At 37.3% G+C, this 14,211-nt stretch overlaps 1 protein-coding gene across 4 annotated transcripts in view; it reads left to right on the forward strand.

Moving 5' to 3' along the window:
* The window catches only part of LOC115433557 (rho GTPase-activating protein 20-like), a 39,885-nt gene that overhangs the window by 10,044 nt on the left and 15,630 nt on the right, over positions 1 to 14,211 (forward strand). For 2 of the 4 annotated variants that reach the window (XM_030155034.1, XM_030155043.1), the window contains exons 3-9: positions 8,946 to 9,119; positions 10,856 to 11,005; positions 12,080 to 12,121; positions 12,229 to 12,313; positions 12,429 to 12,506; positions 12,730 to 12,796; positions 14,008 to 14,202. In XM_030155034.1, coding sequence (XP_030010894.1) covers positions 8,946 to 9,119; positions 10,856 to 11,005; positions 12,080 to 12,121; positions 12,229 to 12,313; positions 12,429 to 12,506; positions 12,730 to 12,796; positions 14,008 to 14,202 — 791 coding nt within the window. The remainder of the gene's footprint in view (positions 1 to 8,945; positions 9,120 to 10,855; positions 11,006 to 12,079; positions 12,122 to 12,228; positions 12,314 to 12,428; positions 12,507 to 12,729; positions 12,797 to 14,007; positions 14,203 to 14,211) is intronic. The other 2 variants (XM_030155051.1, XM_030155058.1) reach the window with 1 other exon arrangement.

Genomic DNA, 14,211 nt, shown 5'->3' on the forward strand with positions numbered 1-14,211 from the left:
ATACATAATGTTAAAGTGCTTATAAATACCTACTCAAATATGTAGAATACACACATATAAGTTACTCTGCTTACTAGACAGAGACTGTTGAACACCAAATGTGTCCATGTGTTACCACTTGACTGGATGTGACGGCCACTATGGGCCTACCCCACATGCAGGTGAATCCCACCCACACCCCCCACAGCTCGTCCTCCTGCCTAGGAAAGGATAAAACAAACAATGCAAATGTCAGTTGGTCTAGGTAACAATTTTTGTCTAGTTAAGTTTGACGGTGTTAATGATCTATTTTAATTATATAAGCATTTAATCATTTTGATCTGAAGCGTAGTGTGATGACTGATAGGCCGAACCTTTTAACTGGCGATTGTTTCAGGCCGATACACGAAGTCATAACATCAGATGCTTGGAATGCAACATGCTGTGAGCGTGCTCATGCTGTGGCGAAAGAGCAAAGGGAATATTAGCAAATGTCAGAATAAATGGGAAAATGCAAGTTTCAGCAGAAGTGGTTGGAGGAGGAACTATAAACAAATATAATATAAAAAATTCAGACTCTGTTACCTTCTTCAAACCCCATCTTAAAACTTATTTATTCAGACAGGCCTACTCTAGTCCATAATTTCACTATTATCTGCTGCCATTTGTACCTATGTGTTTTATATATGTATGTGTGTGATTTTAATCCTGTTTTATTTATTTTAACAACTTTGTACAGTGACCTTGAGTGTCCTGAAAGGCTCCTATAAATAAAATGTATTATTATTATTATTATTATTATTATTATTATTATTATTCAGAACCTGGTTAAAGCCTGTCGAAGGTAAACCGGCTGCAGATGGACGTGGGCATTAAATTTGTTTAAAGTGGCATTAAAAAGGGCATTAAAAAGCAGTAAATTAGATTTGCTGGTACCGGCAGAAGCCCTGGTTCAGTATAACAGTGGGTTATGGATGCAGTTCATACAGTTTGAACACTCAGAGGGACAGTGCATCAGCTGTCCTATGGAAAAGCGAAATAATCCATCTGATCACCCAGGTATGATACAGGCTCCAAACATAGGCCAAACAATATAGATGGATTATTTTACTGGAGGCAAAACAGCAGCCTGGCACTTCAGTCTGAAACTGGGGAAAACATAATTAGTGGTAGACCTACACTCAAAACACAAACGAACTGTGGGTGAAGTCTACCTTTTTAACACAGGCCTCCAAAGCAGACAGCAGGGGGTCACACCAAACACAAAACACGCAAACAGTTTCACAGAGCTCCCTTACACCTGCCACACTTAGTAGGAGAGTAGGTCACTTCTAACGCCCTCAGAGAAGACCAGGAGTAACGCCTTACTCAGAGGTTACCACGGTCAGGTCGGTCAGACAAACCCGCTGAAGCCACGCTCTCACACACGTGCACACACACACACTCATACTCACGCTCACACTCGCATGCCCCAGGTACAACCCTGACTGAGGCGTTTGGTTGGATAGATAATCCTCCTGTTGCTAGACTTATCAGAGGATCAGGCATCTATTAATAACAGTCTTGAACCATATGGTCTGGGAAAGTGAGGGGGAAATAACCTTATTCAGACGCTCCTGCAGAGATATGGCGGCCTCAACACTCTCTTTATAGTCCATTAATAGGGGCATTCATTTAGAACTAATGCAGTTTTCTCTGTATTTTCCCTGTTCTCACATTAGAACTCATAACATGATTTACATAACTAGAGTGAGGAGCAGCTGCTCTTTGATGCCTCATTTATAATCATGTTAAATGTTTGTCATGCAAACTTAAGATGGGTGGAAAAAGTTTAAATGAAAACCTGAGGGGAGGGGGAAAATCTGCAAAGGCGTCAGGGTCACTGAGGGGTTTAAAACAGTAGTGGAGGGAGTATTCAGATGCTGTACTTCAGTTAAAGTACTACCAACATGCTACATTTGCGAGGATTGCACCGGACAATTAAACAAAATTGTGTTACTGGAGGAAAAAAATCTAATCTTCATCCATTCAAACATGCAGCCATGATTGTGTCTTCAAAATCTGAGGATAACATGTTAAATTGATCAAGTTTACTATTACATATGAATATTGAACCCAGTGAAGATTAAACCTGAGTAGAGCCCATCAGCTTGGCTCGAAACTGTTCCAACATATTATAGATGTAAAACACTTGTGCAGTGTGCCAGCACTTTTACACGATTGGTCAGGTATTCAAAGTGGGCGTGGTTAATGCAGAAAAGCAGAGGACCTCCACGAGTTTGGCACCTGAGTTTCGCGAGAAGTATGAAATATCTTGGCCAGAACAAGTTTGTTCTTGTTTTTCCCACCTTGAGAAGACAAACAAAATTCAACGTTTTCGTGGAGTATGTACAGGGCTACACTGTCCGGGCAGAAGGCTCTTTTCATGCAGTGTGCGAGAACTATTTTGTGATTGGTGAGGAATTTGAAGTGGGCATGGTCAATGTGGAAAAATGGGGGACGTGTTCGGCACCTGAGTTTCTTGAGAAGTGTGAAATGTCTTGGCCAGAATGAACTTTGTTCATGTTTTTACCACCTCAAGAAGACGAATAACAACAATAGGATACTTATAATCATGTGTAATAACAACAATGGGATATTTGTAGTATAATTAATGAGCAAATTTTAATCCATTTTTGCTCTGTGGCTGCGTTGGTCCCCGTTTTTGTCAGTTTGTGTGGACTGTGTGTTGTTAGTTGTTTTTCTTTTTGTTTATCTTAATTATGGTATTATGTTATCTGTAGGCTGTTTGGTTTGGTTTCTTATACCTGCCAATGGTGGGGGGGTGGGGTGGGAGGGGTCGAGAAAAAAATTATGTCACTTTCCCCTGATTTAGAAGTTTTCTCAGTTTGGTCTTGACACACCGTCCAGGCAGAACTTTTTTCTTGGGCAGTGTGCGAGAACTATTGTGCGATTGGTCAGGTTTTCGGAGTGGGTGTGGTTAATGCGAAAAAGCGGAAGACCCCCCCCCCCCACAAGTTCAGTACCTGAATTTTTCATGAAGTAAGAAATGTCTCGGCTGTTAACCATTCCTGCTTTGGTCTCCTGACCATGGTTGGGAGAAGAAGTAGTTTTCCTCCAGGGCCGAAGATGCTTCTCTTCCAGGGTTAACTCCCAAAAACTCCACGTTGATCAAGAGGATGAGGACACAAGTGCCAGGCCATGTTTGTACTGAAGAGGGGCTTTATTCTTGGCAGCATACACCATAATTAACTGTACTTATTTCAGCCTGAATTATACTATTTTGCCCGGTCGCTGTCTCTGTTACTCAGCACATACACATGCACTTCCGGCATTCACCATCTCACACGCATATCGGCCGCGCGCACGCATTCACACATCCACCACCGCACACACACAATGAACTGTCTCTGCACATACATATCTCATAACATGGCGAACAAATTTCTCTGTTCTTGTGGAGTATGTGGCAAGCTCTACACACAGTTGAACCCAATGAAGATTTATGGAAGACGTGAGGCTGATGTGCCAGACTGTGACTTATAAGACATCATCGAAACAATAAATGAGGGAATATGTTTTGAAGAATGCTGATTATGGCTCCAGTAGATTTTACAGACTGTAGATTAAGGCCAAGGACAGTCTATCAAAACCTCAGTGTCTGTATTAGAACAGGAGTATAGTTTTTCTGGAGGGGTGATGAACCCAAATACTGTAGACAGAGCTCTGAGGAGAATAATCCAATAACCTAACCCTGAACACTCCTCATCGGAAACAGGGGATAGGATTGTCTTCACATACAAAGCAAAACAACATCTTCAGAACATTTCTTAACATGCAAAAGTCCAAACAAATGAGTTAGCTGCTGCTGGGCATTACAAGTCACGCTGTTGGTGATGTGAGTTACTCAACTGCACAAGACTGTGAAGGCAATTATAGATCAATATTTTATGAAAAATATTAAGCTAGCAAGTCTAGTTCACCACAACGAACAATAATATAAGGTAATGTTGAGAGCTGAGTAAGGTTATGTTTAAGAGGCAGTCATAAAACCCAGCCAGATTGTGTCGGCCCTTAAATAAACTCCATTCCAATCCATCACAAAATGCAACCATTTTACACTTTTAAGCCCCTGAAGTGTAACGTGAACTTAAGTTCAAACTGGATCATGGGATGTTGAAGTGTTATATGAAAGTGTTATATGTTTTGTGCTGCATGTGTACATTAAAAAGATTTTTGTTTAAGTGACAGCAGATAATAATTTGACGTCTGATAAAACAGATTTGCCAAATTTTATGTCAACTGCTGAGCACCTAGCAAGACATCATGGGTCACCAGTTACTTTGGCCTATCAGAGGTGACAGTGTTTTTGGAGAGGTCAGCCTCAATATAGTCACATTTTTACAGGAAACATATAAATGTACAAAATCAAACAACTCTCCGACAGCTGTTTCATGGGGATTTTAAGTTAAACCAGTATTTAATCAGTTTACACTTAGTTGTTGGTGTTACTCAGTGAAATTTGTCTTACATTACCCCAGAATCAATAGTGAAAAAAGTGCAACCACTTTGTCATTCATTTAAATTACATTTAATTCATTTTTTCCCTCCAGGTTACTTCAAAGCAAATGATACACCCTCTGAAGCAAATTGAAAGTAATGTGTGGACTAACTAGTTATCTTACTTCAAACCAGAGGGAGTTTTTTTTTTCCTGTCACATGACCAAATGACGTCACACGCGCTCCTTCGCTCGTGGAGTTTTGCGGTCGGCCATTTTGAGAACTTTCTGTGGAGAAACCCGTTACTTCTCCATCCTCGGAAAGAATGAGTTTAAACAAGGTAAGAATTTGAAATTTGAATCTTTTTAAACACGTAATGTTTGTTTTAAATACATATTTGTGGTTAGTGGCTGGTTGGACAGCAGTTTTACAGTATCTTTATATTTTTCATGTGTAGCTAAACCAGGTTATTTACATTAATTCATCACTCAACGGTTGATGTTTTCCTCGCAAGTGCGACGATAAAGTCCTAATATTATTTTTCTGTGACACAAGTAAAAACAGTAGAGGTATTTAGAATGTTAAGCCTTAATTTTCGGTAATGTTTGAGAGGGCGTTAGGGCCTGTGTCGGTCAACGTTGGCTCAGTCTCACCGGGGGAAGGAGGGGGTTTGGGGTCTCATCAACTGCAGGTGCTGGACCAGGGTCATGTGAAGATCGTAGACCAGGGGTATTCACATCCAGTCCTCTAAGGCCGGTATCCTGACTGTTTAAGACATTTCCCCCTTCCAGCACACCTGGTTCAATTAATGATCAGCTCATCATCAGGCTCTGCAGAAGCCTGATAACGATGTAATGGCTTCCAGGTGCGCCGGAAGAGGGAACTATCTAAAACATGCAGGTTACCGGTGTTGTGCCGAGGTACGTATCCTCTTTGAGAATTGTTTCCCCTGGCTGCGGAAGCATAACTTTGACTTTTAATCTCACAATTATGACGAACCATGGGGTTTTATATTTTTCGTATTATGACATACAAAGTCCTAATATTGAGATACGAGTTATAATTGTGAGATAAATAGACAAAATTACGAGATAAAAAGACAAAATTATGAGATAAATGTTTAAATTATGAGGTAAAAATCGTAATTATGAGGTAAGAACGACATAATTATAAGATAAGTAGTCGAAATTATGAGATAAGTCATGATATTTGAGATAAAAGTGTAAATTATGAGGAAAAATTCATAATTGAGATAAGAAAGACATAATTTTGAGATAAATAGTTGAAATTATGAGATAAAGTCATGATTATGAGATAAGTCAATTATGAGAGAAAAAGTCATAATTATGAGATAAAAGTCTAAATTATGAGTGAAATTCATAATTGAGATAAAGACGTAATTATGAGATAAATAGTTGAAATTCTGAGATAAAAAGTCATTTATCAGATAAAAGTCAAAATTATGAGGTAAAATTCATAACTATGAGATAAAGACATAATTATGAGACAAATAGTCGAACTTTTGTGATAAAAGTCATAATTATGAGCAAAAAGTTAAATTCTGAGGTAAAAAGTCACAATTACGAGATAAGAAAGCCATAATTATGAGATAAAAAGTCAAAATTATGCTCCCCAGGCCAGGGGAAACAATTCTGAGCGAGGATACGTACCTTTGCACAACATCTACCCTCCAGGACCGGATTTGAATACCCCTGCCGTAGACACTACTGTACACTAACTGTTACGAAATGAGCCTGTGTTGTGTGTTGTAAACTGCCGTGTCTCTCATCCACTGCTGATGGGAGACATGGTTCATATCAGTCGGTAACATTAACTGTAACCTCAACACAGTCTAAACCATTTCAATTAATCCAACATTAGTTAAATCTGTCAGGTTTGTCTAATTAAATAAAAAAATATTGTTCACTTCAAAGTTGTTTATCCCCTATGCAATAAGCCTAGTTAAATAAATATTGTGGCTCAACTGGGATATAATATATATGACTGTTTCTTAAGCTCTTATAACAACATTCCCAAGGAGTGCGCATGCGTCAACCACCATGCAGCCTGTTTCTGTCGCTCCTGCCTTTTCCTCTTCTGTAATTATATTGCCTTTAATTTTTTTTTTTTAATTTTTGGTATGTGTCTGTGTGTGCATAAATTCCAATTTTTTGTAATCTGTAGTGACTATTGCAAATAGTGCATACTGTCCTAACAAAATAAATGTAGAATCTCCCCTTTTCAAAGTGGAAGCAGCAGTTTATATTTCATAGTGTGAAGTCTTATGCATCCGCTAAAAGCTTTTACAAATCACAATTTGTGTAACTCCAGGTGTCCATTTGAACATTATATAGGCTAGTGTTTTTTCTGTCAAGTTGCAAAATTGGATAGTTTAATTTGGATTAGGTTTGTATTCTCACTCGGAGTATTTGATAAGTAACGCATATGCTTGGGCTCAAATTCTATACAAAGGTTTACAATACATACATAGATATTTGCCTATAACTATTAATTTTGAGTTCTGTATCCTGCAGTGGCCATTAATAAATAGGTTTGTGTGGGTGTAATTTGTTTAGATTTGGTTTGATTGGGAGATTTGTCTGAGTAGGTTTTTATATTGTTAAATTGGATACTGATCTGCCATCTCTTTAATTAGGTTGGTCAGAAGGATGAAGCAGAACAAGAGCTAGAGAGGTGAACCATGGCAGTGTTTGTCATCGGGGAGGAGGAGGATCTTCTGCATGCACACCGTTACATTGGGATCATTGTCATAGCTGTGGGTTGCCATCAGTTGCACATGGTAGTGCCATGTTATTTGGCCTCATCTATGCTCTAAATCGGAGCTATCCACGTGAGTTAAAACACACTTGTAATGCACTGCAGAAAATATTCATGGAGATAGGACCAAAGAAATTGACACGGGTCAAGCTCAAGAAATAATCAAAGACAGACATTTGTGTGTTTTTGTTCTGCTTGTATTAGATTTTATTCAGGTACGTTGCAGGGGAGTGGAAGAAGTTATTGTTAAATGTACATAATAAAAACACCTGCCTCATTGTAAAAGTTGCATAATTTCCACTTGTCACTGTTAACAGAATTCTCTGTGTGGTATAAATACTGCATCATTTATTACCACTGAGACTGTGATTACTGTTCAATGTGCAATGACCAAGACGATGTTTTTTTTTCTCTTCGAAACTGACTTCTGCGCTTTGTTTATAGCTTGCGCTCCCCAGGGACTGAACCATATTTTTACTCAATTTGTTGGTCTCTTGCTCTCAAATTTGTAATGGTTCACATTCTTGTGATTTAATCAAAGGATAACCACATTATCTCAGGTGTTAAGGGAGAATGTACATACTCTTATGAGAACTGGTGCAAAAGTAGTCCTTGTAAACTCTTCCAGTTAATTCTTGTGCATTTTAAGACTTTGATAATCTCTGGGATTCTCAAAATGTCAAAATCCGTCATATTTTGACAGTTTTCCCTTATGTTTTGCCCATGGTCTGTTTTGCGTGTAGCATGTGGTAAAGGTTACAAAAACTATGTCACATAAGGAAGTGACAAAAAACAATGAAAATATCTTAACTGGAGGCTTTTATTTTACTTTATTTTATTTTATTTTATTTTTTTAGTTTATTAGTTTAAAGATGTTGCATGTTTTAAGACATCATAATAAAGTTCTTTTGAAGAGTTTTCTGTTTGTTTATTGTGAGTAAATTGAATTAAAACTAACCAAATCACTGACTAATGAAATGTAATGACTTGCAGTAAAGTGATGTTTTGCTCATGACTAAAGAAAATGTATTACAGTGTCAGTGAAATTACAGTTTAAAGTCAACATGATGACTTATTGCATGTAACAACATATTTTTAAAATTTTATCTAAACTAAAGCTATACTTTGATAAAGTAATAAATAGGCTATTTTAACTGAACTGAGAAAATTAAGTTGGATCAAAGTATAAAAAAAAAAACCCAAACAAACCAAAAAAACTGTGTATTTTCATTGCATTAACCCTAATATTTGTACTTAAAGTGAATGTTTGATTTCAGAAAAATAAAATCAAATTAGGTGTGACAGATGACATTAGGTTTTTTTTTTTTTAAAGTTCATCCAAAGTACTGTTTTTTTCCCAGTGAGAGACAGATGTGTTCAGTTCAGCAGTATTTAGTGGAGATTTTCAGATACTGAATTGAACTGAATTTCGGTAGATCAACTAAACTTTCTGAGGCATAAAACCACCACTATAAATGGAGCCAATGCTTCCACACACATATTGTAGAAAAAAAAAAAAAAAAAAAAAAGATGTGTGTAACTGCCAGTTGAACTGCAGCCTTAAACTTATACATGGACACAATATGTTGTCCACGTACCAACATCAGTGAAGATCCATGTTGTCTGAGGATGGAAACAGAAATACCTCAGTGATTTGGTTAAATGAGGCTCATGTGGTTTTGTTCCAGAGAGTCCTTCCTGGTTCCTGTGTGCCCAGAGACCTGCCCGTTGATCCAGTCCTTCCTGACCGGCGCTGAGAGGTCGTTCCTTCTCCATGGACATGCTCAGTTGAAGACTGGACTGCAGACTCAAGACAGACACCTCTTTATGTTCACGGACATCCTGGTGATCGCCAAAGCCAAGTAGGCACCACTGTGTGTTGTGTGTGTTGATGCCGTCATATCCATAATTATGGTTTTATCCTGAAAGAGTTTAAACCCTAAAGACCTCAATGGCCACCAGTGTCCACAAGTATCAGCTGATCTAAAATGTTTCATAACTTTTGATCCAGTAATCATTTCAGTCTGTTTGGATGCACAGAACCTCGGTAGTGAACGTGGGAACGCTGTCATTTTCTCCAACACTGAGTACAGTTGTAGAACCCATGTAATATGACAAATGACAGTGTTTTTATGTTGAGACACTGATATTTCTTGTTGAAAAACTCACTTCTGCTTCTCTGTTCTGATATATATTGAGTTTTTGTGAACAGCTATATGATCAATAAATTAAATGTAAGAAAATAGACTGTTTTCACAGAAAAATACAAAATGCTTTGGATACTTTTGGAATGAATGGTGATAAATCACTGATGAATGGTTAGTTGTAGTGGAAAAATTCATTCAGAACTCACAACAAAAAGTTTTAGGTGTTCAAGGATAAAAGCACTAATATTCGTCTTGTTGAAAAAGAATGTCAGGATTCCTGCATTTTTTTAATGGAAAAAATGTCAGTAATATAAACTATTCAACTTTGCAACATCCAGAAATAGACTTTAGTCAGTTATTAAAAATCAAATAATAGCCACCTTTCTCATCTGTGAATGTGAGTTGTTTTCATAATTGCAGAAAAACTATTAAACTAATTTTTTTTTTTTTTCAAAATTTATGCAAAAATGCTTTGTTTTCAGGCAAAAAATGATGACAAAACTTAAAATATGAATATTAAAATGTTAACCTCATCAGTTTTTTGCATTAGTATATGAACAAACACACTGTTAATCAATTTTATTTCACTGAAATGTGTGATTCTGAAACCTGCAGAACTGTGTTGGTACCAGGTTGGAAAAACAAAATTGTATCTGTGTCATGAAACATCTTGTATCAGAATAAGAAAATGTTCTTTTAACAAGATTTCAAGTAGCACAGTACTGTCCAGGGACAACAGATGAAAAATAGCCTTTTGGCTAATTCTGGGACATTTACGGCAGTGTTGATGAATGTGTATTGTTCCTGCAAATCCAATAAAATAAAAGATAAACTCACAGCCATATCATGTTATAATGTGATAATAGGTGTTATTAAGGTATGATTTTATCTTGTAAAACGTGAAAAATTTCATGTTTAAAATTTCTCTTGCAGTCTTCCTCTTTCCTGGGGATTCATGTTTTCACAACATACACATCTATGATCATATAATGAGAGTTTTTATGCCATAGTGTGATAAATTACCACATTTTAACACAAGTTAGTGTATGTTATGTAAAAATCATTTTACTACATCCATCATAACAAGAAGAATTTCTTGTGATGATGTGAAATTTTCTCACTGATCAAATTTTAGCATCAATATACTACTATGGAAACTAAACTCTGACATGATTTTATTAGACATTTTGTTGCGTAGACTTGAATTCACCCTCATTTTAAGTCTTCATATTACTTTTAATATCTGCAAATTATTACTGTGTCATCTTATGTTCTACTCATGTTGACTTAATTGTCATGTATTAGCTGACACCCCCATTAAACTCACCAGTTATCTTTTAGTTCATGACTTTTTTCCTCACACTGTCTGGCTCAGTTGAGCATTTCAGCTGTGAATTTAATAAATACCACTCTGATGTTGAGATTTCTAAGACTAATGTGCACATCTGCAGGTCAGCCAACCACTTTAAGCAGAAGGCCCAGGTATGTGTGTGTGAGATGTGGACGGCAGGATGTTTGGACGAGGTGTGTGAGGGAAGTACGAACCCAGACAGGAGCTTCGTCATGGGCTGGCCGACGTACAACTGTGTCGCAATGTTTAGGTAAAACACAAACACTCGCACAATGTTAACACTAGACCTGTAGTCAGTGAGCACATACAGATGAGTTAGTTTTCTCAGTTTATGTGGAGGATTTGACTACTTTTTGTGTAGGTTTTATTTAGTTTTAGCACTAATTTGAGTTTTTCTGGTGTTTATCAAATCTCCAAACCATTTTATTCATGTACACGTGGACATTTATCAAGGGGAGGAACAAAAAATGAGCCTGTATTTACCTGCAGTTCCGCTTTGTCCTTATTTTATGTCGTTTTTTCCACTCAGTAGTCATATTTTTAGTGGTCATTTCCATCAATAACCGTGACATCTACTGTAAACGTTAAAGGCTGTAAATTGGACTGAATCTGCTGAGAAAATCCTGTATGTTTGGAAGTACGGAGTTGACCCAAACACATTCGATGTTTCTGTAAACGTTGTCCTCTAACTTGTCCTCACACAGGAGGATGTTGTTTATGTTTCAGTAGTAAATATGTTGGTGATGCTGTCGGCCTGTAAATGTGAACTTTGACACCAAAGGAGTAAAGACACACTGATTGAGGCCTGATACAGCTTATGCACTAGAAAAGCAGGGAGTTCCTTTTATTTGATCGGCTTTGTGGATCATTTTACTGAACTGTTTCAAATTCACAGTTGGAATTTGATTAAAATATGGACTTTATTCCATAAAATTTTTTTACCATTTATCTATTGCACTATATCTAAGGGACACATATTTACTAAGGGTCCACTCATTGTTCATTTGGTATTTTCTTAATGATTTTCCCAACATTTGTCACTACCAAAACATAGACTTCCATTCAGAATAAACATCATTGTCTGACATTTGCATATTTTGCTTCATCCTCCCTGTACAGAGTATTTTTCTAAAATTAATACAAAGGTTTTCACAGCAAAATAAGACTTTAATCAATACTTTAACACGTTTGACCGTTGATATTTTAAGATTCATTAAAAATCGACCTCATCTTTCTTTGCAAAATTTATAAATTTGATTGTCTTGAAATTAATTGTTGAAAGTAGATTTTACGGATGTTTAACCTACTTGTGGTGCTTCTCCAGCTCTGCAGAACAGAAAGAGAAATGGCTCTCCCTCCTCAAAAGGTAAACTGTATTATCACAAATACCTGCATCTATCTGTATATTTGTGATACATAGTATAAAAGCATAGTGAAGGAAATGTCTTACATGTTGTTTCTATTTGCTTTCAGTCGGATAAAAGATGAAAAAGAGAAAGAAGAACCTAAAACCATTCCTTTGAGGGTGTATGGGAAAGGGATTAACACATTTGCTCTGGTAAGACAACTTTTTTATGGCATTTTATGGCAAAGATTTTCACATATGAATCAAGGACAGTGATTAAAAAAAGTCTGTATGTTAATGGATATCTATCTTCTTCTGCACTGATTAGACAAAGACGCTTCCTGTCAGTAACTCGGATTCGACCAATGAGGTGGTTCGATTGGCTCTGCAGCAGTTTGGCATCATCGTAAGTAGAAATCTAGTAATAACAGAACAGACAGTGACCCGTTTAGACGTTATTCACATGATTTTAGTAGATTATTGTTACTTGATCAATCCATATGATTAAATTCATGAAGTTTTACGTACATAGTAGTAGACTGTTGAATGTCATTTCTATAATAGAGTAATCTAGTTTGGTTTTAGGGCAGGCTTATGGATCTCTGGTGCCTTTTGTCTTTTTTACTCAGGGAAATGTGAAAGATTACCAGCTGTGGGTGGTCTCAAAGAGGGACAACGCTCCATATCCTCTGATTGGTCAGTGAAATTCATTAATGTTGTCATTTCCTTGTTTACTCACGTAGAGGTACAGATACTGGCATCAGGAAGAGAATTCCACCTGCTGTTTCTGTGCAATGTTAACTAAACCTGATAACCTATTAAACCTTTCCAACTTCAAATAGAAAATACACCAGTAAACTTACAACAAATAGCTCACGTTAACTTCACCACAATGTCAGGGTTCATACAGATGCTTGAAATCCTTAAAAATGCTTGAATTTCAATGTTGTGTTTTCAAGGTCTGAAAAGTGCTTGCAATTATAACTCTATAATGGGATTTGTTTATTTTTAAGATTAACTCTGCCAGGTTAGATGGAAAGCTAAAGCTACTGACAGAAAGGTGATACATGTTGAAAAATAAAACTTTGTCAAAAAAGAAAATTAACGGGTGCTTTCAGGTCGACTTCAGGTACATTTTTATCTTAATCTTTGGCTCAGTGCGAATGTGTCTAAAGACGCTGAGTGGCTTCCCTTTTTTTTTTTTTTTTTGGATAAAACTTTGTGTTCTCCTCTAATTTCTAAACTTTTTGCTGTTCGGAAACATAATTTTAGATGTTTATATCAATAATCAATAAAATTAATTTAGTAATATATAAATGAACTAATCACCAAAATGAACAAAATAGTCACAGAAATAAATCAACCACATGACCAAAAACAAACTAAAAATAAACTTAAAATGCCCAAACTAATCAAAATGAAGAGGAAATACACACTAGTCTCCTGATCTGACTAATCTGATCAACATCTCTGTGTCTCTAATTAATTTGACTCAGAAATAACAAGCAGAAATGTATATTTTTAGCAGATCTTCTGAAATGTGTATTACAAACCCAAAAATATCTGAAAAGGGACAAGCCAGACCTAGTTCACAGTTGTCTGACAGAATATCTGTAATCTATTTAAAGCAGTTGTTGGTGTATTGTGTTGCAGAATGACTCCTCCAGTCTGTTTATAAATGCTGCTTCTTTAAAACTCCTGCGTGTTGACACCAGGGTGAGATGTTTTTGTAGACACACTGGTACCATTCATTGATTCCCACTGCAGGTTGTGTGTGATCCAGCTCCTGTGGGGAAGCAGCGAGGGGTCACAGTGTTCGCTGACTAAAACCATGATGTTATGGTGGTGTTTTTTGCAACTCCGTCATCCCTCCAGGCAGTGACGAGTGCTGTTGTTGTCTGTGTCAGGTCATGAGTTTCCCTTCAGTATCCAGATGAGTCATGTGAGGGCGTCTCAGGGCAGCAGGGAGGCTGCGGCATCTGAGGACAGGGCCAGGGCGATGCAGGTGGAGCAGCTGCAGGTGTCCAAGCAGTGCCAGTTCATCCTGAAGCCTCGGCCAGTCCAAACGGTGCAGCAGCCGGTGACCACAGGTGAGACCACCGGCAGCGTTT

The sequence above is a fragment of the Sphaeramia orbicularis genome, chromosome 2 (assembly GCF_902148855.1).
Source record: "Sphaeramia orbicularis chromosome 2, fSphaOr1.1, whole genome shotgun sequence".
NCBI lineage: Eukaryota > Metazoa > Chordata > Actinopteri > Kurtiformes > Apogonidae > Sphaeramia > Sphaeramia orbicularis.